At 45.1% G+C, this 26,485-nt stretch overlaps 1 protein-coding gene across 1 annotated transcript in view; it reads right to left on the bottom strand.

The window, feature by feature from the left end:
- Positions 1-210: 210 nt before the first annotated feature.
- Positions 211-26,485, bottom strand: part of LOC147729845 (schlafen family member 13-like) — a 116,421-nt gene continuing 90,146 nt past the window's right edge. The window contains exon 4 of the mRNA XM_086954041.1: positions 211-1,018. Coding sequence (XP_086810167.1) covers positions 211-1,018 — 808 coding nt within the window. The remainder of the gene's footprint in view (positions 1,019-26,485) is intronic.

Here is a 26,485-nt window from a genome sequence, read left to right on the forward strand (position 1 = left end):
CTACACTATTCGAAGACACAACATATTTAATTGAGTAAAACCATAAATATTTCATTTGATTCATCACGTATGTTACCCTATATGGCAGCGTCCCCATATACAGAATTGGCAAATAACAAAAAGTGATGGATTTGTGCTTTTGTCTCTGAGCCGACGATTTTAGGTTTATCTGGCACATGGCTTACAATATATATAAAAAAATCCCCGTTCTTAACAAATCTCTGACGAATTCAGAAAGATAATATGAAGACTCATATTTGCTCTGGATGCCGTACAGAGTAAAAAGTTGCTAGCGACTTCACGCTGTACCGGAACTGGGTGAATACCGAACACGATGTTTCTTTCCAGGCCAGAGAAACGTCGCACACTGTCCAAAACAATGCCCAGCCCTTCGATATCATCCGCTCTTATGAAAGAGAGCTCCATTCTCAGTTTTCTCATATGTACTTGTAAAATGTGTCTATTAGCGTCACAATCATTTTCTGTGTTGCACAGAATTGCAATATCTTTCATGGAGTAACCCTTGCGGAGGTAACAATTGCATTCTTTGGCCACGTACCTGGCCATTTCGTCCTTGTTTAGATGTTTCTCTACATAAAATCCTGGAATTTCGTGAGCACATTCTGCATCATTTAGCAAACTTTTCAAATGTTTATATAGAACACGTGATCCCTCACTTACTTCTTCAACAATGTCATCCATTATGGCCTTCATGACACTGTAGATCAGCGCGGCATTGCGGACCCCTTTGGTTAACCACTCCATAGAATACTGCTCATTAAGCATCGGAAGACCATTGTCATAAGGGTGATATTTCTGGAAGTAATCCAAAAATATCCAGAGAACACCAGGCCCATTGGGATTCTGAGGCCTGTTGCAAAGTTCCTTAGCTTTTGCATACCAGTCACCTTCATCCAGACGAAAATTCTGTGCTTCGTCAACTATGATATGCTGGACAGATGGAAAAGTTCCGTTGATAAAGGTTGTCCGTGTAACTGCAGGGCAAATTTTATTCAATCTAGAAAAACAAAGAGAAAATGTTCACAAAAAAAGATTGTAAATGTACACTATCACCATTCAATCAGAGCTTTCTAACTTCTTTTTTTTATTTGTAAACAGGTTGGGGGAGAAGCACACGAGAGAGAGTTAACAGCACAAGGAAGGCAGCAATACAGAGAGTGGTAGCAGATATTTGATAGGGAATCAATCAACCAGCAACTCACCCAACACTTTGAAAACCACAACCTCTTGGACTCCTCCCAATCAAGATTAAGAAACCAAAGCAACAAGACTGCCCTGATTGCAGCCAACAACGACATCAAAGCCCTCTCGATCACCACAGCTGAGAAACAGCAGCCCTCATTCATGTGGACATGTCCACTGTATTTGACACCATTTCCCACCATATTCTGATCAACAGACTCCTCCACATCGTGATTCAAGGAAACACCTCAAATGGAATGCCTCATAACTCACTGGAAGAACCCAAAGTATCCGTCTCCCACAATTCGCTTAAGAGCACAAGATGACCATGTGCGGAGTACCCCAAAGATCGTCCCTTAGCCTGACCCTCTTCAACACCTACATGACCCCCTCAGCCGACACCATCAGATCACACAGACTCAACATCATCTCCTACCCCGACACACAGCTCATCATCTCACTGGCCGAAAACCCCTCCACCACAAAGCTAACTTCCACAGATGTATGATGATCGTCAAAGACTGCATGAAGGACAACGGTCTCAAACTCAATACGGATATGACGGAAGTCATCAACTTCGGGAACAACACCTTGCCATGGAAGGCCACAAGGTGGCCCGCAGAGCTTGCACCCCCGCCCTCCAATGGATTAAGCCCACAACCTTGCCATCATCCTGGATAGCTATCCATGAAGAAACAAGTCAACACAGTTGCATCCACCTGCTTCCACACCCTTTGCATGTTTCACAAGATCTTCAGATGGCTCCCGGTTAACACCAGAAGGACCGTCAAAAAAGCCCTTCTCACCAGCAGACTGGACTACAGAAACACGCTCTATGTAGGAATCACTGCACAGTATTTTCTCGAGTCTCTAGAAGAGACTCCAGAAAATACAGAACTCAGTGGCAAGATCCATACTTGATCCCACCAGAAGGACCCACATCACACAAGATCTCAAGAAACTACACTGGCTTTCGATTCGGAAGAGATGCCAGTTCGAAATGTTGACTCATGCCTACAAGACCCTGTACAACAAAAGACCAGCATACATCAGCAAACGCCTAACCTTCCACCAACCAACCAGACATCTTCAATCTGCTTGCCTCTCCCTCGCAGACACCCCATGAATCCGCCGAGCCAACAGTGAAGGACGCTTTTTCTCGCACCTGGTAGCCAAGGCCTGGAACAAACTCCTGTTGCACCTCAGGACCACAGTCCCTCCAGCAATTCATAAAAGAACTAAAGACATGGATGTTTAAATGATCCAACCTTCTCACTGCAGCCAAGCAGCTCCAGCGCTTGGAGACTGTCACAGGTGATTTGCCACGCTCTATAAATGTTTTGTTGATTGATTGATTGATTGATCGATTGACAGGGAAGGAGAAGCACATGAAGGAGAGAGCTCAAAAACACATGCACTCTCATAGAATGCTAAAGCAAAAAAGAAAAACAGTTGCCTAAAAATGAGCAGTGGAAGGCTATAGGTCAGCCAAGCTAAAGGATGGTAAAGAGGCTATGATGCAAGGGAGGAACAAACACAAGATGGTAAAATAGTTAGAACAGGGAAAATGGGTTTGAATTGATAGGACTACCTGGAGTAAGAACGTTTTACGTCCGCACACATCAGTGCGCCTCTTCCTTTCTTTAGGTCCCTGTTTGCATCTGGGACGTACCCGCCTAGATTCTATGATCTCGCTACTTAAACGAGCAGAGCACACATTGATTCGTCTTTTCAAAGCTCACACGTGGCCGGCAGTACCTTTTGAACCGCCACCACGCTTTTAACTACACCCAGGTTTTACAGCCCTGATGAGTCACATCTCCTTCACGGTGTGACGAAACACGTGTCGGCTTGCTATTATCATATATACTGACTTAAATTGACTCATAAATCCTCTTCACATACGAACACTTGGTGTGTGACCTTCATTTCATCACCAAGAAAATGTTGCTGTTGTCCTTTAAGTCCTGACTTCAGGACCACTTATTGTTTAAGCGTGTGCACAGGATTTCGTTTCTCTTACAAGATGGTACAAGATGGGAAATGAAAGCTATCAAATAAGAAGCAAGCAAATTAGAGTGACAATAAAGCCAGACAATGGGAAGCATGCTGTAAGCCCACTTTAATTTCTTGATACATCTATCTATTGAGACTAAAGCTGTGGATAAACAGTAAACAAAATGATAAGAAAATGCTACTTACCAGTATGCAGGGCTTTAAGTGGGCCGGGTCTCAAGGGGTCTGAGCACCGGCAGTTTTTTTCAGGGGGCCTCGAAACGGGTCTCTATCGGGCTCTGTTTTGAGCCCTGACACAGGCAGCCCGTTTTTTTTTCCCGGACTGCAATGATCGCTGTTTGCTGTCACTGCAGTCAGGAAAAAAGTGCCATGGCTCAAAACAAAGCCTGATAGAGACCCGTTTCGAGACAGCACCAGGCACATGGATGTGCGCTGCTCACACTGCTCACTTCTCAGCATGACGTCATTCCAGAGGAGCGTTGTGGGGGAAGGGAAATCCTTTAAGAGTCATTTTCTTTCTGGATTTCCCTTCTCTTTCTGAAACTCATGAGCAGCAACATTGTGGTAGGGTCACCAAGGATTTAATTGGAAGCTTTGTCAATATTATATACAATTCATAGTTGCAGCTTATTTATCTTGTGCAAGTAATAACCATTGACAAAGCCAATATTCCTCACTTATTGTAGGTATGATGTTACTTGTATCAAATATCTGGATGCAATGACGGAAACAGCAACATACAAGTCGGGCGGCACAGTACTAAGCACAGATTTTTTGCGTAAGTGGTTTAAAGCCACGCCCCTAATTACACTGGCCACGCCCCTTTGAGAGACCCCCCAGTTTTCTCATCCCACTTAAAGCCCTGCCAGTATGCATCCGTCCTTGGCATGTAGAGCTGCAGAGTTGCACACTGTGCATAGATCGTCACCTAGTGTTGGGCCCGGATGTTTGCAGTTTGTTGTTGTCCTGAAAAGTTATTTGGAGTCACGAGATAGGTGACTCCTCCTTTGGACCACATTGCGCATGGGCATCGGCTCCATCTCCAGATTGTTTTTCGCCATTAGGGAAATGATGGAGCTTTGCAAGAAAAGGAAGGATTCCCATATAATTTGTATCTAATTAAGATAATACTGGAACAGACAAGGGTAGCGGGGGAGGCGGGTGGGCGTGTGCAACTCTGCAGCTCTACATGCCAATAACAGATGCATACTGGTAAGTAGCATTTTCCGTTCGAGGCATATGAGCTGCAGATTGCACACTGTTCATAGATTGTATAACAGTACCCACTTTTAGCGGCAACCACCCCTATCTGTTGCAGTAGTTTGGAATAATGTTTTGAGAACAGCCTGGCCCACATTAGCTTGTTGCTTGGTTTGCACATCTACACAATAGTGTTTTGTGAATGTGTTCAGTGTAGACCATGTAGCTGCTTTGCAGATGTCATCTAGGGGAATGTTCCCTAAAAATGCCATTGAAGCCCCTATTTTTCTTGTAGAGTGGGCTTTAAGAGGAACAGATAACATACGTTTAGCTCTGTGGTAACAAATCTGTTTGCATTTGACAATCCATATAGCTTTCCCAGATTTTGAAATGGGATTACCTTTGTGTGGTGGTGAGAAAGACACAAAAAGTTGTTTTGTCTTACGAAAGGGTTGTGTCCTCTCTATGTAGTATAGCAATGCTCTATTGACATCTAGGGTATGAAGAGCTCTTTCTTTACTGTCTGTGGCTGCGAGAAGAAAACGGGCAGTTCCACAGATTGATTAAGATGGAAGGGAGAAATGACTTTGGGCAATAATTTTGGATTAGTACGCAGAACTACCTTATTGTGATGCATTTGCAAGAAGGGTTCTTGAATAGTTAGTGCTTGTAATTCACTAACTTTCCGCAGAGAAGTAATAGCTACTAGGAACGCAACCTTCTACGTTAAAAATTGTAGTTCACATTTGTGTAAGGGTTCGAAGGGAGGTCCCATTAACCATGTGAGAACAACATTTAAATTCCACACAGGTGAAGGTGGTACCCTGGGGGGAATTATTCTTTTAAGGCCTTCCATTAAGGCTTTACTGGCTGGCACTTTGAATAGAACTGGATGTGGTCTGTTTTGCAGATATGCTGCTAATGCAGCGAGATGTAGTCTAATAGAGGTATAGGTTACGTTACATCTTTGGAGATGCAGTAAGTATCCTATGATGTGTTGAATAGATACATCTAAAGGATCAATATTGTTGTTGTGACAATATATTACAAATCGTTTCCACTGGGCTGCATAACATGCCCTAGTAGTTGGACGTCTAGCTTCTTTAATGATATTCATGCAGTCTGGAGTAAGGTTCAGATATCCAAATTCTAGGATTTCAGGAGCCAGATCGCAAGGTTGAGGTGAGCTGGGTCCGGGTGTCTGATCTCTCCATGGTTTTGTGTTAAGAGGTGTGGAGACAGGTGCAATTTTTGGTGTGGTACTACAGACAGTTGTAGCAGTGTGGTGTACCACAGCTGTCTGGCCCACGTTGGAGCAACTAGGATGAGGGTGAGAGAATGCTGCTGTAGTTTGCGTACTACTAGTGGTATGAGTGGTAGAGGTGGAAAAGCGTACGCAAATCTGTTTGACCAGTTCATCCATATCACATTGCCTTTGGACAGTGGGTGTGGATATCTGGCGGCGAAGCTTGGGCATGTGGCGTTTTTTGTGGGTGGCAAATAGGTCTATCTGAGGTTGTCCCCACATCTGAAAGAATGGCTGAAGAACTTCCATATGAAGTTACCACTCGTGGGTCTGTTGTGTTTGTCGACTTAACAGATCCGCTATGGTATTTTGTACTCCTGGAACATGCTCGGCTAGAAGGAATATGTTTTGAGTTATAGCCGACCGCCATATGTCTAGTGCTAGTTGAGATAGCTGCAGGGAGTGTGAGCCTCCCTGCTTCTGTATGTAATACATGGCTGTCATGTTGTCTGTGCGGACTAACACAGCTTTGTTTGATACTTGCTTTTGGAAAGCTTCTAGTGCTAGGAAAATTGCTAGTAACTCCAGATGATTGATGTGGAGTACTTTTGTTGTGGTGTCCCCCTGCCTTGCATGGTGTGTTGCAGTAGGTGTGCTCCCCAGCCGGAGAGTGATGCGTCCTCAGTTAGGGTTATCTGAGGAACTGGCTCTAGGAAAGGTCGTCCCTTGGTGTTTCACCACTTCAGAGAGCGAGGAGTCCGACCGTCTACCACTGATGTGATAAGCATTCTTGTAGCGGACGCATTTGAAGTCTAGCATGGGGCACTATGAAAATGCAAGAGGCCATCATCCCTATGAGTTGCATGAACACTCTTGCTGGAAGGGAGTGTTGTAGCTGAAACCTTGCTAGAAGAGTTTGTATGCTGGCTATCCTTGCTGGAGTGGGATAGGCAAGCGCTTTTGAGGTGTTTATTGTGGCACCGAGGTACTGTTGTACTTTGGATGGTTGTAGATGGGACTTGGCAAGGTTTATTATTGAACCCCAAGTCGTGAAGCAGTTGTATTGTGGCATGAGTGTGTTCCACGCATTGGTTGTATGAGCTGGCTTTTACGAGCCAGTCGTCGAGGTACGGGAAGACATGGATGTGTTGTCTTCGTAAATGCGCTGCCACCACTGCTAAGCACTTGGTGAATACTCTTGGTGCTGTTGTGACTCCGAATGGGAGTACTTTGAATTGATAGTGCTGTCCGTCTATTACAAATCTGAGATACTTCCTGTGACCCTTGTTAATGGGAATGTGGAAGTATGCGTCCTTGAGATCTAAAGTAGCAAGGGAGTCGTTTTGCGACAGAAGCGGAAGGACTTGTTGCAGTGTGACCATGTGAAAATGGTCTGACTGTATGTATATGTTTCGCGGTCTGAGGTCTAGAATAGGCCTTAGAGAGCCGTCCTTTTTTGGAATCAGAAAGTATAGAGAGTAAACCCCTTTGTGTTGTTGGTGCAGAGGAACTGGTTCGATTGCACTTTTTTGTATCAGGGATTGTACTTCATGCTTTAACAGTGCTAGATGTTCTTGTGAAATTGGACGCTGTTTGGGTGGTATGTTTGGGGGGGTAGATGTTAGTTCTAGATAGTAACCTGATTGAATAATTTGTCGCACCCACCTGTCTGATGTGATGTTGGTCCAGGCAGGAAGGAATTGTTGCAGTCTTCCCCCCCACAGGAGTGGAATGTTGGGGGGGAAGGTGAGGAAAGTCATTGGGTAGGGGTAGAGGCACATCGGGAGTTGTTGGTTTTGCCTCTGCCTTTGTTGTTGTTACCCCTGTAACCCCCTCTTTGGTAGCCCTTAGTGAAGGTGGATTGGTTAGGGGTTTTGTAAGAGGTGGAGGGACTTTCAGAGTAGTTGCCTCTAGTGTTGCCTCTGTATGATGAGCGACGAAAAGAACATCTGGGAGCTTGCTGTTGCAAGGCTCCCATAGATTTTGCTGTATCGGTGTCTTTTTTCATCTTTTCTAAAGGCACGTCAACATTAGTGCCAAATAAATGTGTCTCATCAAATCGCTGATTAAGGATGGCGTTTTGAACCTCAGGTTTTAAACCTGAGATACGTAGCCAAGCATGTCTATGTAGGAGGGTGCTGGTATTATTTGCTCTTGAGGCGGTATCTGCCGCATCTAGGGCACAGCGAATGGAAGTGTTGGTAATATTTTTACCTTCCTGTATAAGTTCATTGGCCCTATTTTTGTATTTGTCAGGTAGATGCTGCAATATGGACTCTAGTTCATCACAATGAGCTCTGTCATATCTGGTTAGCAACGCTTGGGTGTTGGCGATGCGCCAGATATTAGCTGCTTGAGACGCTGTTCTTTTGCCTGAGGCGTCAAGTAGCTTGGATTCCTTGTCTGGTGGTGAGGCCTCACCTGATGTCTGAGAAGTAGCACGTTTAAGTGCATTATTATTATTATTATTATTATTAAATCGGTTTTGTATAGCGCCCGGTTACCCTAGAGCATCCCAGCGCTTTGCCACCAGCAAGTGTCAGAAATAGCAGGACCAGAGAAGATTAACAGAAGAGGAGAGTTTTAAGTTGTTTTCGAAAGCGCAGAAGACATGGTTCCGCGCTTAAACCTATGGGGAGGGCATTCCAGATGGTGGCAACGTTGACTGAAAATCTCCTTCCTCCTGATCGGGCCTTTTCTACCCTAGGGACAACAGTCAGGTGTTGCCCCTAGGGTAAAAAAGGCCCATTAGACACTACTAAAGAGTCTAATGGTGCTGGACATTTAATATAAATTGGATCTGTAGGGGCAGCTTTATATTCTTTCTCAATTCGAGGATTGAGGACCCTATCCCTGACGGGGTCTTTAAAAACCTCTGTTGCATGTTTGATTACACCCTTAAGCATTGGTAAATTGGCAGTTGACCTTTGTGTGTTGTCAAAAGTGTCTAGTAGGAAATCTTCCTCCACCGCATCTGTATGTAAGTCCACCCCATGATATTGGGCAGCTCTTTGGACTAGTAGGTTAAAACCTATAGTGTCCTCTAGTTGCGGATGGTCTAGAAGGGTATATGTTGTCTTGTGGGACATAAGGCACATCAAGGGTGTTGTAATCATCCCATGGATTAGGTGACTGAGGGGGACTATTGGTCCCTGCTGGGTTCACTTGCACCTTCATCTGTGTTATCAGAGTCTGTGTCTACATCATCTTGTGGATCAGGGGATGGTGTAGGTGAATGGTGAATGGTGAGGTGGAGTAGGTGTAGGAGGGGGAACAGTATGGGGAGGTGGAGGAGAAGGCACCCTTAATGGAGAGGTTGCAATGTCTCTCTTCTTTGGAGGAGGAGGAGGAGGGGCTGGCGCATCAAGTGGTCTCTTTTTGGAACTGAGAGTCAATTGACTAGTCTTAGGATCCTTGACAAGAGTTTTCTCGTTAGGATCAGGTGTGAAAAATTCCTCTGAACAGGGCAGATCCTCCGGTGTCGAGGTTTTCGGCTCCGTAGGTTTTTTCGGCACCGAGTCGGTAGCTGATTTCGCTTTAGAAGTTTGCCCTTTTGAAGTGTCCTTTACCGGAACCTGTTTCTTCGGTTCCGGGTGTTTTTTCGGTTCCGAAGCGTGTAAATCTGGAGCTTTAGGCATTTTTTTAGTTGGCTCTGAATGCGGTTTCGGCATCGATGAGCCGCTGCCAGTCTTCGGTGCCATGTGCTTCGGTGTCGGAGCAACGGTCGCTGTGGTTGACGAAGATGGCTTTTTCTTCGGTGTCGGTGTAGGATCGGCACCGTGAATAGGCTGGCTCGAGCCCGAGCTGCCTGAAGGCTTAATGGGCTTCGTTGCCGGGCCCGAAGGCCGGGCATGGAAGCAGTCTCTCGGTGTGCACCCAGACCCGAAGGTGAGGGTGTGCCCGAAGCCTTTTTAGAGGGTGTCGAGGAAGGGTTGGGGTCGACCATCTTACTTATGACCCGTTGAGCTGGAGTGACTTCCTCGACGTCGGAGTCTTCGGCGTCTGAGGAGCTGGTACTCTCTTCGGCGTGCTGGTGTTCTGGCACCTCGACGCCCTCTTCGAAGATGTCGTCGAGGATCGAAGCTGACGAGCGGGCCATTGTTCTTTGAGCTCGTCGGTCCCGGATCGTCTTCTTGGAGCAGAAGGAGGCACAAGCGGAACAGTCTTTAGCCTCGTGCTCCGGTGAGAGCCAAAGGTTGCACACCTCATGTAGGTCGGTGTGGGAAAACTTCCACCCACATCGAGGACACTTCTTGAATGGCGTCCTTTCCATGAGCCAGAAGTAAGGCCTAGGAAGGCCTTCGTCGACGACCGGAATCGAAGACTTCGAAGGTGAAGAATCGCGTCGATGTGGAGCGCGATCGAAACAATACCGTTGAAGTGGGTGAGGATTGCGTGCCGAAGGAAATTTGGTTCCTAACCGGAGCACAGGAAACGCATCCGATCCCGATGGCAGCAATAAAAAAAAACAATCTGGGGATAGAGCCAATGCCCATGCTCAATGTGGTCCAAAGGAGGAGTCACCTATCTCTTGACTCCAAAGAACTTTTCGGGACAACTACCAACAACAAACTGCAAACATCCGGGCCCAACACTAGGTGGCGATCTATGCACAGTGTGCAATCTGCAGCTCATATGCCTCGAACACAAGAGTATCCTGTAAACTTACCTCATGCTTGAAAAGTCAGGCATAAACATTCCGAAGGACAGACTGAAATACATACTCCTGAATAAGATTAATTAGAGGCAAGAAATTAGTGGTCTGATTTCCATCGAAAGGTAAAAAAGCAAATTATGGTTTTGGAAACCATCAATTAGGTATGTGAATACAGCTTTATAAGACTTTAACCTTATTCACCAACATACACTAAACCTGTTTTTTATTTTGGTAGAGGATTTCGCCAAATACCCTCTAACTCCCCAGCCTATGCCATCGCACACACTTTTTACTCTCTGCAAAAGCAGATATTTACCTCTCCCGACTCATTAACTCAAATTTTCACCTTAATATTTCCGGTAATGTTTCCCATAGAAAAATGAGGTAATGTAAGGGGAAGATCTAGACTTCGGTTCATCCTACTGGCTGAAAGGTGAGCAGTCTACATCCAAGAAAATATTTTGTTTGAAAGTAGTGGTAATACATTGACTTTGGTTAGTCATGTTTAATACTTGACTGGAACAGTGGTGCAAAGGGAGAAGCTTGATTCAGATGAAAGGGCACAAAACAACAAAGTAACGTCAACATGAACACGACCACTTTAAATGTAACCTTCACAATAAAGTAAGAGTAGCAAGGACCCGTAAAAGGAATGGCATTTGAGCTATGCTTTATCAAGAAACATAGCTCAATTTGGATCTGCAAAACTTGAAGGAGGGTGTGTAAAGTTTGTGTACAGTACAAAGGAAAATGATTAATATTATAGATGGCGGACAATATGCCATAAGAGTCAGTATGGCTGAGCTGAAGGTAATAATGGGTAAGCGAGGAAGACTTTTGATGGTTACTTTTGACAGCTGATGTCAGTTCCTCTTTTTTTCGCATCCTCCGATATAGAGCAGGAGCTATACATTTAAACTTGTTGGTCTCTTGACAACTCCTAAATTATCTCTAAATAGTGTGCCAGGGAAGATGTTGCTCCCAAACAAGACAAGATTCAAGCTATTCTGCAACAGCAGGAAGCTGGTGTCCATCACAGACTCTCACGATGTGTCCTTCTAGAGCCTTGGCTCTGACCACGACTCAAAGTTGTGCAAATGTGTCTAATACATCTGAAGAGGATCAGGAAGTAAAGCTCTACTTAGCCGACCATGAAAAGTGGCCACGTTCTAAGCAGCAGTTCCATTCTCTCTTAAAGTTATGGAACAGCTACCACTGCAGGGGCCAATCCTGCACAAACTCTCTCCCACTCAAAGTATTCAGGTAAGTCAAAAAAGAGTCATAAGCACGAGAAAAATTAGGTGAGAAGTGGCAAGGGCGGCACTCGAAAGAAACTTTCCCCTACAGTCTACTGACTTAGAGTCTGTCATGCAGTTGGTTTCCTGGCACACTCTAAATTCCCTGGGCCATCTTTGATCTTGCAGCAAACAGTGGCTTTCACAGAATCCATGTTGTATATCTTTCAAATGTTACAGACTCTCTTTGAGCCCCAAAACAACCACTGGGGCATCTAGTCAGGATCTTGTCTGGGGGTCCTCCTGTGATGCAGACTTCCTCGACCAGTTTCTGGGACTGTAACAACACCAGTCCAGACCTCTACTCCAACTTCACGGTTCATGCTGGTAATGTTTTTGCCAGTGCCCAGGCAACGCTGTCAGCCCAATACCTGATCCAGTAGAGGTACTTGTTTCTGGCCACCAATAAACACCAGCCCACACCAGACCCATGTTGCGCTATTAAATCACAAAAGTGCAGGCCTGCACCAAGTCCTGCATGATGCAGATGATGATGAGACAGACAGATAGACAATATTTTTCCCCCTGACTACGTAGATGAGTAGGTTTACTTGGACCGACAGAATGCCAATGGTTAGATAACTACCCAGAAACTGGACTAGACTTACCACTTGCCCACCAATTGAAGAAAACGCCTCTTCATAGAGGTGGTGAGTACAGTGGTAGATAGTTCCTCCTGTTGAACCCCAATCTAATTTATGTACTAAAATGTTACAGCCACACCCAGCTTCCTCTGAGCCATTGTGCCCTTTAACTAGACATTCAAAGATGCCCTCATGGCGACTTGATCGAGCCCATGCTCGGCCTCCAGGGTCAGTTAACCTGAGGCCATGTGACACCTGAGACTTTATTTTCTTAACTTGACACTCCACACCTTGAAGGCTTGAAGCACATACACCAACGAGTAAATGTCTTTCATTTGAAGCTAACAGACCTTTTGGGCAGATACACCGATACATTGTGGGAAATGATCCGCAAGGTCTTGGCAGTCAGCATGTAGGACCTCAAGCAGTATCCTGTCGAAACAAATTAGGATGACTAGGATACAGCATAACATGGTCTGTGAGTTGCCTTTGACACCACTAACTACATAGAATGCTGATCAGTTCCGATGTAGTACTTGGATGGCATGATTGGATGAGAGTGACTGGATATCCAGGGATTGTCCTGGTATCCCTCATGGACATGCCTGTGAGGAGGAAAAGGTTGATTGAGCACTAGAATAATTTAAAGATAGTCTCACCAAAGCACAATCCCTTGGATTACTGGCCCCAGCATGACTATTTCACCAGCAATACAGAAAGTTTAGGGGCTACTCAAGGAGCTTAGCATGCCAGTAACGCTAACCTTCTCAGTTGGCATAGTTGCCTGCACAAACCTTTAGCAGCAGTAAACGAAGTCAACGCTGCTAACACCAGTAGAGACAGCAATCGTCCTCCTCCTCCTCCTTCTCAGGTGCCCCAAGCAGATCTGAGTTGCATTCCTAGAATCAGAGCCAATCAGTAGGGGGCAAAACTGATATTTTCTCCCCAGCTGGAAATAAATCAGGTGAGATCAATGGGTAAAAAGAATTATCCAAAGGGGCTTCTCCCGAACTTTCATTTTGTCCCCTTCATCATATCCCTCCCACAATAGGACAGGTTTTTGCAAATCATGCCTCACTTCTAATGAAAGAAGTCAAGATCCTTTTAGCCAAGGGTACCATTGAATCAGTGGCTCAGAGGGAGGAGAGGAATGTTATTTTCGCTTATTACTCATACCAAAAAAAGAGCCCGGAATACTCAGTCCTATTTTGGACCTCCATCCACTGAATGCCTTCTTGGTGAAAGGCAAATTCAAAATGCTCACTCTGTCATAGATCTTCTCTGCTCTGGTCCCTGGAGACTAGTGTCCTTGGACTTGTAGGACACATATTTTCATATACCTGCCCTGGAGTCATGCAGACATTACCGGTAGTTCATGTTGAGGTTGGAACACTTGCAATTTTCCACACTGCCTTTTGGCCTCACCTTGCCCCCTTGCGTGTTCATGAAAGTGATGGCTGTGGTCTCAGTTTCCCTTCAAAGGTCAGAAATACATGTATTCCTATACCTTGAGGACTGGCTGCTCAAAGCGGGCTTATCGCAGTCAGCTGTAGACCATCTCTGGACAACAGACGCCCTCTTGTTGTCTTTGGAGTTTCCCACAGAGCCAAAGTCCCACATGAACCCTGCACAAATGGGGTTATCCTGAACATGATGGCGTTTAAGGCCTTTCCACCACTGCGGCAAACTATGGATATTAAGGAAATGATCCCAATGTTTTGGACGCAGTCCTGGGTCTCAGTGAGGATAGTTCTGAGGTTTCTTGGGCTTCTCGTGCATCACATAACGAGGTACATGAGGGCCGTGCTGTGAAACCTTAGGTTGCAGTGAGCCCTGCATCAAGCAATTTGCAGACTCAATCCTGATCTCACAAGAGACAGCTCAGGACTTGCAGTGGAAGCAGAGACACCCCAAACTGACATTGGGCATGCCACTCTCTTTCCTGACAATAAACACATTTGTGACAGATGTCTCATTGATGCTTTGAGGGTGGAGACCAGAGGCCTCAGGTCTTCAATCTGTTGAAACTCTGCGCTGTGCGATTGGACCTAAAACATTTCCTGCTTTTAGAGAGAAGCTGGTGCAGGTCCTTATGGAAACCATGACAGATATGTGGTACCGCAGCAGGCAGGCTAAGTCTTGTCCCTTACAATATGACAGTCACGTGGTACCGCAACAGGCAGGCCAGTCCCTTTAGAAATTGTTCAATCAGCAGCAGATTTTCATGGAAGCCATCCTTCTGGTGGGGCTTCTGAGAGCCAGAGCACACAAGCTGAGCAGGCATCAGATGGTGGACCATGAATGGCATTGACATCCTGAGGGTGCACAAAGCGTCATTGATCATTGGAGTATATCCTGGTTATATCTACCCACCATCTGAAATGTACTACTGCATGCTAAAATTTCCCACAGGAACGTCATGACTCATTTTGCACTTGTGAAGGAACATAGAACTCTCCTTAATGCATTTCCATCACAGCCTTGAGTTCGGAAGAAAGTCAGGTCAGACTGGGCTCAAGTCACATTGATAGCCTCATACTGGACCAGTAGAGTATGTGTAGATCTGGCTAGCTCTTCAAGAGGACCTCTTGCTCAGCAATTGCGGAGGGTCTACAGCCTGCATCTCCATGAATGGAGAATGCCATCGATAACAGAACTCCTTCAAACTGTCACCCCAGGAAGTTGATGTGATCCTTGCTGCTCAACATCATTCAAAGAAATAGATTTATGCTAAGCATTGGGAGATGTTTTTGACCTGATGTGGGATCAGCTACCTTGAGCCTGTCCACACCAACTTGCTAATGGGTTATTGTTTATTTAGTCCTTAGCCTAACGACGACTTGCAGCGAGCACAGTTAAAGGTTGCATGTTGAAATTTTTTGTTTGCCAGATTAGCCCTCTCATTTATCATTTCCAACAATCAAAACAGGTTTTCTCTTTGTGATCACTTCTATGTGCCACACGAGTGAACTGCTGTTGGTGCAACCTCCTTACACCACTTTCTTCCTAGGAAAATTGGTGCGGAAGACTAGGGCTGCCTAATATATTACTCTGTGAAACAGTGAAGGTTTTGGATCCTACGTCTGCCCAGCCCGGATCTCAACAACAGAGTAAACAGAACAAGGTGGCTGGACAGGAAAAATTCATATCATGAGTAACAGAAACGCAGTCAATATGTACTACGTAACCGGGGGATTTATGTACCAAAACAAATTTATTTTCTTTTTTTCTTAGTTTATCAGAGTTTCAAAAACACATGGACAAACCAAAGACTGTCACGACAGTGAATTCATGAGTACAATATCTACAAATATACAAGTTTACAAATATACACTACTTACAAAGTGAATGAAGCAAAACAAATAAGAACACATAGGAATGACACACCAATAAACAATGAAATAATTCAATATTCAAAAATCAATTGCATTTATATACAGTGCAAAAATTTGTGCAAAAAGCAAGGGTACAACCAGTCCATGGGACTATGAAACCAAACGACAGGCGGGGGCAGATGGAATGGGACGCCTGCCTGCCTGACAGAACCCGTGGTTCAATGTTTGTATTGGGTTGCACAGCTAGGATCCAAGGTAGTGGACAAATTCTTTTCCTAGATGCACCCTTTTGAGTAACCACAGGGTGGAGGTGTCGACGCGTTTCGAACCAGGGTATTAAAGGTTCTCTTCAGGACGGGGACTGGGAACAGTGAGTCTGTAACAATATACAAAGTTGGTGTCAAGATTGTATAACATAGTATTGTAACAGATAGCTCTGACTCCACACAATAAAAAGGACTTTTACCTGCACAAGGCAAGGAGTATGCCGTGGTGTCGGTAATTCGCAAGGAATGATTGTTTCTGTAAAGACATATACAAAGGGTGCTTAGCACACTGGTCCATTGGGTAATTTTTGGGAAGAATAGGCTGGTACAGGTCACAAAGGGCCATTGAGACTGCTCACTCATACCTGTGGTTAGCCAAGTGTTAGTGTCGTAGATGTGTTGTCCGCCGCGCGGTACACACTCGAAAGAGGGAACGGCTCACATGTTAACTGTGTTGTCTTTTGAAGGCTGGGGGAGACACATAAAGAATGGGTATTCAAGGTTAACCGGGCTTTCTTGTATAAACCGGGCATCGCAGTTGCGGGACACAGTGGAAAATCCTACCTTGTTGCGCGGCTTTAGCAGATTAGGGCGTCTGGTCACAGAGGCCAATTTAGAGCCGGCGGGCGGTTTCACAATGAACCGGGACCTGTTTTGAACAAAGCGAGTGTTTTACAAAGCATTCCCGTTGGGCGAGGGCCAAAACAGTGGAGCCCTTCACAGGGGCGCGTAAGGTTTGCAGAACACTTACTTGTATAAGAGCAGTCAATCTCTCGCATCCGAGGGAACACACAGTCTATCGGTGAGACGCGATGCTCAGCCCGATTATTTAAAAACCACCGGGTCGGTAAACTGATGGGAGTGTCTGGGGGCGGGGTTACTGGAGCATGATGGTACATGTAGTTTGGGCCGTGTACACGACCAATGTGCAAGTCAGAATCCCAGAACAAGTGCCGCATTAAACACGATGGTGATTCACGGCAACCACAAGGTAACAGGAGCAACTATAATCCCGTGCTTGGTCCTTACCCTGACATAAATCTAAGCATGCAAGGCTGGTATTACAGTCATGTATACAACGTCAGTACTACACATTCAACGTAAACACAATCATTGCATGGTAAATTCGAAACGCTATGGACCCTTCCCCAATGAAAACAGAGTGTCAAGAAGGGTTGAAAAACAGCGGGGGTTTTTTCAGTGAATGGGAGGTAGAAGAAAAGTAGAAGAAAAGGGGGTTCCAGGCAGCAGCACAGCCAAGCTCAGCCGGGCAATTGGAATTCAGTTCATAGGCTAGACGTTTCAGACATTTCGTTCAAACCGGTATTGGATGTGTCAAACTTCAAGATCAGGTACGCTTCTTTTTGGGACAAGCGGAGATCAGGGTCTCCACTGCCACCCCTGATGACTGCAAGGACTGTCCATTTGATGTCTTGGCTAGAATGTTTCTTTTGTAAAAAGTGAGACACAAGTGGAGCTGTCATGGTTTTATTGTTGATTCTTGAGCGATGTTGAATAATTCGCTGGCGGACCTCCTGCGTGGTTTTGCCAATGTACAGCATGTTGCACGGGCATTGAATGGCATACACGGCGTATTTGGTTTTGTAGTTTGTGTGTTCATTGTGGCGCCAGAATTTCTTCCCATCTGTGAAGAGTGACCCCTCTATTGTGAGTTCGCAGACGGAACACGTCCCACATTTGCGATGCCCTGTGACTGGATTTGCTCCGAAGATTGTGTTTTGGGTATCCCTTTTTGGTGGAGGTCTGGTGGATTTTATCATTTGCCCAATGCTCCTGTTCTTCTTAAGAGCAAAGAGAGGGGCGCCTATATCCGGGAGGATTTCTTCAACCAGATGCCAGCTTCTTTTGATGATTTTTTGCAGTTGGTTGGTGTGGGGGCCAAAGGTGGAAACACAAACCATCCTATCAGTCGCAGGTTTGGGTCTTTTTTCAAGGAGATGTTCCCTAGGTGTCCATCTCGCCCTCTTCATAGAGTGTTTCAAGAGTTTCTGGGGGTAGCCACGTTCTTGTAGCTTCGAGGTAAGGCCTTGACCATGTAGTTCAAACTGCTCGACGGTGGTACAGTTACGTCTCACTCGGAGATATTGGCCATAAGGGAGATTATCCCTTAGGCTCCGTGGGTGGTAGCTCTTGTAATGAAGAGCATTGTTCTTGTCCGTCTTTTTCTGGTACAGAGAGCATGACAGCACATTGTCTTTGACTGAAATTTCGACATCTAGAAAAGGGAGAGTTCTTTCATGGTAGCTTAAGCTGAATTTTATATCCGGGCTTCTGTTGTTCAGCCATACATGGAATTCTTCCAATTGTATAGATGTACCGTGTCACACGCACCACACGTCATCTATAAATCGGAGCCATTGTCCAAGGAAGCCTCTGTAGGGGTTGTTATTCAGAACGAATTTTTCTTCGAACTGGCCCATATACAAGATGGCCATTTCAGGGGCGAAGGGACAGCCCATCGCCGAGCCTTTAATTTGTAGGAACATTTCATCCTCAAAGGTGAAGAAATTTTTCTTGAGGGCCACCGTCGCCAATGAGATTATGAGTTCTGTGGGCACTCTGTGGGGACGAGGTCGATCGTCCAAGTAGAGTTCCATGACATCCAAACCGTCTTGTTGAGGTATTTGTGTGTATAAAGAAGACACATCCATAGTGGCTAGTAATTGACTAGAAGAATCAAATTGTAAGCCCCCGCTTGTCCCAAAAAGAAGCGTACCTGATCTTGAAGTTTGACACATCCAATACCGGTTTGAACGAAATGTCTGAAACGTCTAGCCTATGAACTGAATTCCAATTGCCCGGCTGAGCTTGGCTGTGCTGCTGCCTGGAACCCCCTTTTCTTCTACTTTTCTTCTACCTCCCATTCACTGAAAACCCCCCCGCTGTTTTTCAACCCTTCTTGACACTCTGTTTTCATTGGGGAAGGGTCCATAGCGTTTCGAATTTACCATGCAATGATTGTGTTTACGTTGAATGCGTAGTACTGACGTTGTATACATGACTGTAATACCAGCCTTGCATGCTTAGATTTATGTCAGGGTAAGGACCAAGCACGGGATTATAGTTGCTCCTGTTACCTTGTGGTTGCCATGAATCACCATCGTGTTTAATGCGGCACTTGTTCTGGGATTCTGACTTGCACATTGGTCGTGTACACGGCCCAAACTACATGTACCATCATGCTCCAGTAACCCCGCCCCCAGACACTCCCATCAGTTTACCGACCCGGTGGTTTTTAAATAATCGGGCTGAGCATCGCGTCTCACCGATAGACTGTGTGTTCCCTCGGATGCGAGAGATTGACTGCTCTTATACAAGTAAGTGTTCTGCAAACCTTACGCGCCCCTGTAAAGGGCTCCACTGTTTTGGCCCTCGCCCAACGGGAATGCTTTGTAAAACACTCGCTTTGTTCAAAACAGGTCCCGGTTCATTGTGAAACCGCCCGCCGGCTCTAAATTGGCCTCTGTGACCAGACTCCCTAATCTGCTAAAGCAACGCAACAAGGTAGGATTTTCCACTGTGTCCCGCAATTGCGATGCCCGGTTTATACAAGAAAGCCCGGTTAACCTTGAATACCCATTCTTTATGTGTCCACCCCAGCCTTCAAAAGACAACACAGTTAACATGTGAGCCGTTCCCTCTTTCGAGTGTGTACCGCGCGGCGGACAACACATCTACGACACTAACACTTGGCTAACCACAGGTATGAGTGAGCAGTCTCAATGGCCCTTTGTGACCTGTACCAGCCTATTCTTCCCAAAAATTCCCCAATGGACCAGTGTGCTAAGCACCCTTTGTATATGTCTTTACAGAAACAATCATTCCTTGCGAATTACCGACACCACGGCATACTCCTTGCCTCGTGCAGGTAAAAGTCCTTTTTATTGTGTGGAGTCAGAGCTATCTGTTACAATACTATGTTATACAATCTTGACACCAACTTTGTATATTGTTACAGACTCACTGTTCCCAGTCCCCGTCCTGAAGAGAACCTTTAATACCCTGGTTCGAAACGCGTCGACACCTCCACCCTGTGGTTACTCAAAAGGGTGCATCTAGGAAAAGAATTTGTCCACTACCTTGGATCCTAGCTGTGCAACCCAATACAAACATTGAACCACGGGTTCTGTCAGGCAGGCAGGCGTCCCATTCCATCTGCCCCCGCCTGTCGTTTGCTTTCATAGTCCCATGGACTGGTTGTACCCTTGCTTTTTGCACGAATTTTTGCACTGTATATAAATGCAATTGATTTTTGAATATTGAATTATTTCATTGTTTATTGGTGTGTCATTCCTATGTGTTCTTATTTGTTTTGCTTCATTCACTTTGTAAGTAGTGTATATTTGTAAACTTGTATATTTGTAGATATTGTACTCATGAATTCACTGTCGTGACAGTCTTTGGTTTGTCCATGTGTTTTTGAAACTCTGATAAACTAAGAAAAAAAGAAAATAAATTTGTTTTGGTACATAAATCCCCCGGTTACGTAGTACATATTGACTGCGTTTCTGTTACTCATGATATGAATTTTTCCTGTCCAGCCACCTTGTTCTGTTTACTCTAATATATTAATCTGCCAGCCCTTTTCACTCTGCCACACCCCTCGAAAGAAGAGCAAAGGATTAATCGGCTTGACCCTAAAAGAGTCGAGACTTTAAGTTTATGGGACGAGAGATTACAGTGTAAACACCCAACTCTTTGAGAGTTTTTCTGGGGCCAAAAGAGGTAGAGCAGTACAGAAGGACAATCTCTCAAGGAGGATCACCCTTTACATAAAACTATGCTATGCACAGGCCAAGAAGCAACCACTGAAGGTCTGTGTATCCATCCCGCCAAGCCTGCAACAACGGGGGCAAGAGGTGGCGCCTCCTCATAATATCTGCCAAGCTGACATGGCCTTTGGTGCATAGGTTCACAAAGTACGACAGCCTTAACAAGCATGGCCACAGAGAGGTCCAGTTTGCCTGTTTGGTGTTGCAGGACGTCCACTCTTTAGACCCTCTACTTTTTGGGAGGTAATGCTTGGGCATCTATACCAAAGTTGAAGAATCTAGTTAGAAGTATCCGTCAGAATACGAAGTTATTTACCACTGGTACAACTCTTTCTGGTGAATAATCTAATTAACTGCAAATTTCTCAGTGCCTTTCAGCCTCATTCTGTGGAGTGGCATCTGCACATAGTAAAAAGCTTTGGCATAGCCAATAGGTCTCACCTTTGGGACCTTATAAGTATGTAGCCATGCAGCACATTATCATGGATGCTACAATAGCTACTGTTCATTAACGTGGAAGCTTTGACACCAATACACATATTATAAAACAGCATTGAGAAGTAGGTATTTAAAGTGTTTTAGTGTAATAAATAATTTGCCTGATAACACAATATAAGCGAGGAAGCCACAATACGTCCAGGTTTTCTGGTTTCACTTTGTACGAATCAGTCAATAAATAGGTATCAATGTGTCTTTCTTTACACGAAGGCTTGTTCTTATCTTGTTTGGCACAATCACAGGATATTAAGCTGATGCCGAGACTCGAAGCCAGTTAGCAGCTCTGACTGTATTGTAACATCCTGGGTATTCTATTGTATTGTATAGTATTGTAATTGCATTTATATAGCACTTACTACCCCTGACGAGGCGCCAAAGCGCTTTTTCAGCGGGTAGCACGCTACTCCGGGACCCATACAGGATTAGTGTCGAATTAGTATAGTGAAACATGCAAGTACATTTTAAGTGGTGGATAGGTTAGTCAGTTATTTGGATTTGGAATGATAGCAGAAGGATAGAGGAGGAAAACAGGTTTGTATTTATATAGCGCTTGTTACCCCTAATGGGGTGTTGAAACCTGCTATTCAGGAAGCCCATAAAGGAATAGTGGTGAATTAATATGGTGAAATATGAAAGTAATTTTAGTGGTGGATATTAGTCAGTTATTTGGAGTGAGAAGGATAGCGGAGGGATAAAAGGGGAAGAAAGGTTTGCATTCATATAGCACAAAGTATAGCACTTGTTACCCCTGATGGATGTTGAAGCGCTTTTCTGGCGAGTAGCACGCCATTCCGGAACTCATAAAGGATTAGTGTTGAAAATTAGTATAGTAAAATATGAAGTAATTTGAGTAGTGGATATGATATTCAGTTATTTGGGTAGAGAAGGGTAGACGGGATAGCGAAGGGAAAGAGGTTTGTATTTATATAGCGCTTGCTAACCCTGATGGGGTTTTGAAGCGCAAGTAGCACACTACTCTGGAACCCATCAGGATTAGTGTTGAATTAGTATGGTGAAACATGAATGTAATTTTAGTGGTGGATATGTTAGTCAGCTATTTGGATTGAGAAGGGTTGGGGAGGGGTAGAAAAGAGGTAAGAGTTTAGAAAGGTTTGTTTTGGGGGATCGGTATAGTAAAAGAGGTGTAAGATGATGCAAGGAGGGGTAGAGTAGGAGAGAGTCAGGAAAGGGTTATTTTGGGGATCATAGTAGTGGTTTGGGGTTAAATGAGAGAGTGGATGTAGAGGATATATTGAGCGAAGTATGGGCTGAGAAATAGGGAAGTGCATTCGAAATTCTAAATTAGAAGAAAGTGATAATTATATAGCTCCATAAGTACATTGAAAGTATATAGATGCATAAAGGAGGTATGTATATTGGGCAGCATTTCTGGTCCGTCTTAAACAGGCCCTTGTCTTCTCCACCTTTAACAGGCTCAAACAGGCAACTGCCCTTGTCCTCTCCGCCATTAACAGGCTCAAACAGGCAACTGCCCTTGTCCTCTCCGCCCTCAGCCTCGACACCCGGGCTGAGACGCCCTAGCTGGCCTTTTATAGCCCTAGTAATCAGGTGACCCCGTCAGCCAATGGGAACCCTGGCCCTAACACTATCCAATCACAACACTGGCCCTAAAAACCTAGAACCAATAGGAGACCAGGATCTTAGCCCTAGTCCAAGCACCCAATAAATTCAAAAACCCTAATCTATACGTACAATAGAGGCCCTAGCCCTACCAGTAGTCCCAAGTCCTAGCAACCAATGGCACAGGAAGCCCTTATCCCTACTTTCAATACAAAGTCTAACCCTACTCTTAGTCCCACAACCAGTCCAGCAACCAATCACACCAGAAGCCCTAATCGCTATTTCCAATTAAAAGTCTAATCCTAGCCCTAGTCCCAACAACCAATAACACAGGAAACCCTGGCCCTACTTCCAATAGAAATCCTAACCATAGCCCTAGTCCAAACCCTACATTGATTGAATCACAGACCCAGAAACCAATCAGAACACTTAAATACCCAACCAATGAGGACACTAACCCTAATCCAATAGAAACATCAGATACAACCACCAATCAGTGTACACATGTACCAAACAATATCAGACCATATAAGGTCCCAGCGACCTCAGACAAGGTTTGCTGGCCAGGGAGTTGGAAGCTGTTTTTCCTGTTCAGAATCTCATAGGAGACAGAGAGGCTCAATCCACACTTTGGACTTCTGCAGGTAAAGGCCTCACTAACTTGAAATCTAACAATACTGTTTGAATAAAACTGTACTACCTCTCCTGGCCAAAAAACAAAGTGTACGGTCCCTAGTAAACACAGTTTAAACAGCTCACAGAAGCACCCTCTGATGTAGAATATCCCTGTTACTGGGGGCTGGGGTGCACTGTTTTAACATACAGGTCTTAGCACAGAGCAAAGGAGAAATTTGAAGGGAAAACTGAAAGTCATCAGCAATGAGAGGGAAAAACTACAGAGTTTGGACTGCAAATCCCACAATTCAACACGTTAAATGGAAGCAATCGTGGGCAGGAAAAAACACAAGTTTATAACACAAAATAGGTGATAAAATATCCAATCGCAGGCAGGTTAAAACTACAATTTTAAACGGTAACAACCACAGGCAAAGACAGAAATCAGAGAAAGGGAAAATCGTTTTTTTTAAACTTGTTTTGGGGAAGAGACAGCACTAGTATGCCTCCTTACCACTTCCTGGACTCTGCTCACTACAATCTGGGGCACAGGGAGGCTGGGGAACTGCTTTTCCTGTTCAGATTCTCCTAGCGGTGCCTGGCCCGTCCGCCAGTGGTACGGTGGTCCCCATTCCCAGCATTGTCATGCACAAGGTGACAGGCACCGCGAGGTGTCTGCCACCATGTCCATGACAATGCAAGGGGGTACCATAGGTATCCCACATGTGCACCCCTCACCCCACCCAATACCCTGGGGGCCCACAACGGGCCTCCGTAAGCGAATTCCGCATGCCTTTCAGTGGCGACAGCGCCAACACGGAAAGGCTTTTTCCCGCTCCCATGCTAATATGGATGGCGGTGTTTAGCAGACACCACCACCATATTAAACCCTTTTCCGCCCGGTCGACTTGTTGTCCGGGCGCAAAAGCGGCAGACGGAATTCCCGTCTGCCGCGGTACCTCCGCCATACTAATATGGTTGGGGGAAATGGGTGGCGGGCCGGTAAGGATGCAGGGCGGATCACCACCACCATGTGGGCGGTGACGATCCAATCTACATCCTAATGAACCCCTAATTCTTCATGGCTTGATCAGCTTCTTTTCATTAAAAATCAAGCAGTTATACATGCTTTGGGAGCTCTCCAGTATTCTTAGGCATCTCCCAACTTTAAAACACCCCTTATTGTACAATGAGCGTGATACAGGACTTTCCCCATGTTTATGTCTTACAGACTAAAATGCTACAGTCCTAAAAAAATGCTTTGATTTTGTAAGTCTTTTATGATTCAATTTTCCAAATCCACACAGCTTGTATGGGTAACCATAGTTTTTCTGTATGCATGCCCAAGTTATGGAATACCCTTTCAGCCTATCTTCAGTTCTGCTCTAATCATCTGGTGTTTCACAAACAATTAAATAGTTTTTTTGTTTTAATTCCTCCTTTTGTGTCATACAATGACACTTATTCATCACCACATCACTGCCAAGAAGTCAGATATGTTGAGGAAGATATGCCACAATAGGTTTATTTTTTATTTTTTTAGATAGGACCTAAAATCACATTCTTTCAACAGACAAGTGTTAGACCTAACTGAGAGAGTCCAGTTCCTGGAATATAAGGAAGATGATTCAAAAGGCAGCTCAGTATACAAGTAGTGGGCCTACTGGAAAAGGCTGAGGGAATCAATATGAAGAAGTTCCCAGAAAATTGGATAGGTAGAACGGTAGCCTCAGAGATCCTTACGATAGTTTACGCTCTTGTGCGATCATTTAGAGTTCCTGTTAGGTCCCCTCCTACTGGAGCACCACCATGACCACTGTTTGCCACTGCATTACAGGGATCCGTATTTGAAACTCTGTAAAGCAGGAGAAGCATGCCACTATGTGATAGAAAACAAAAACATCATGGTTTTTCCCAATCTACATGATGGCAATATAAATGCATCGTTACTACTTCCTCGAAGTCCCTAAAGAGGCTATGAATTGTGCAAAGGCATATGTGGCTGGAACTGGTGACTCTCAAGCAAGCACCCACCACCAAGAACAATAAAACAGAGGAGTTAGTGCAAATTGTGTGCAGACAGTGAGAACAGAAGCAGAGCTCCATGACGGATAGTCATCGAGGAGCTCCAAGAGCATAGCTGACAAAGTTTCTGATGCTTAACCCTACTCAAGTCAACGGTCTGATACTGATTTAACCTTACCATCAGCAACCTCAAGATCCACAGATAACATGTGGTAATAAGGTCACATGTTGGCAGCAGACTTCACCCACTGGTAGTGCAAGTAAGATATACCCTACGAGTAACTTGAATTGTCAGTTCCTGCACTTCTCCTGCTTGGGACTGTTCACTTCAGGGCTCCATCTGCCTGTTGCACCCAGGAATTAGCAAAGATTAGATCTGGGGAGGTGTTTCTAATCGGTGACAAGGAGCCACGGACATGGGCTCTTGAGATTTGTGGGAGAGGTGTCTGCGTAGTGAGAAAGCAGACAGGCCTCGTGGGGTGTACTTTTTCACCCACAGGCAGGTGGCGAAGAGTAGCCCCCCAGCCATGGTGTTTCCCTTTCCTACCTCCCGCTCCTCCCCCTCCCCCTCCAGAGTAGCAACATGACAGGCGGAAAGGGAATACAAGGCACCCACCAGAGGAAGTTAGACAAATGTATGCTCTACGAAGATTCAGGGCTCACAAATGAGGCCCAAGAGTAGACGCAGCCCATGGCGAGATCCACCCCAGGTGGGAAAGCCATGACATTGCAAGACATTACGGCAGCGATCCAAGGGGTGCGATCTTCAATGGAGGAGCGCAGAGTTTCGGCCACAAATGAGGTATCACTGTTGAGGGTGAATCTTCGTAACATGAGCTCACGTGCCAAAGAGAGAGGAGAATCTATGACCAGCCTCCACCAACACACTCAAACCCTCAAGACCCAAATCCATGACATTCAGACATCAAATAAAATCATGGAGGGCCGACTGGAGAATTATGAAGTTAGATCTCGCTCGTAGTGCTCCTCCAGTGACCTATTAATATGCACAAATCCTTGCTAAATTATTTGCTCTTAGACTCACAAATAGTCAATAAGATAGTACATTCCGTCCAATCTGGCTTCATGCAGAACAGATATAGGGCCCTAAACCTACGGCCACTCCACGGAGTGCTGGGACGAGTTGGTAAGATCTAGAAAGATTCAGTAA

This window comes from Lissotriton vulgaris, chromosome 2_1 (assembly GCF_964263255.1).
Source record: "Lissotriton vulgaris chromosome 2_1, aLisVul1.2, whole genome shotgun sequence".
Classification (NCBI taxonomy): domain Eukaryota; kingdom Metazoa; phylum Chordata; class Amphibia; order Caudata; family Salamandridae; genus Lissotriton; species Lissotriton vulgaris.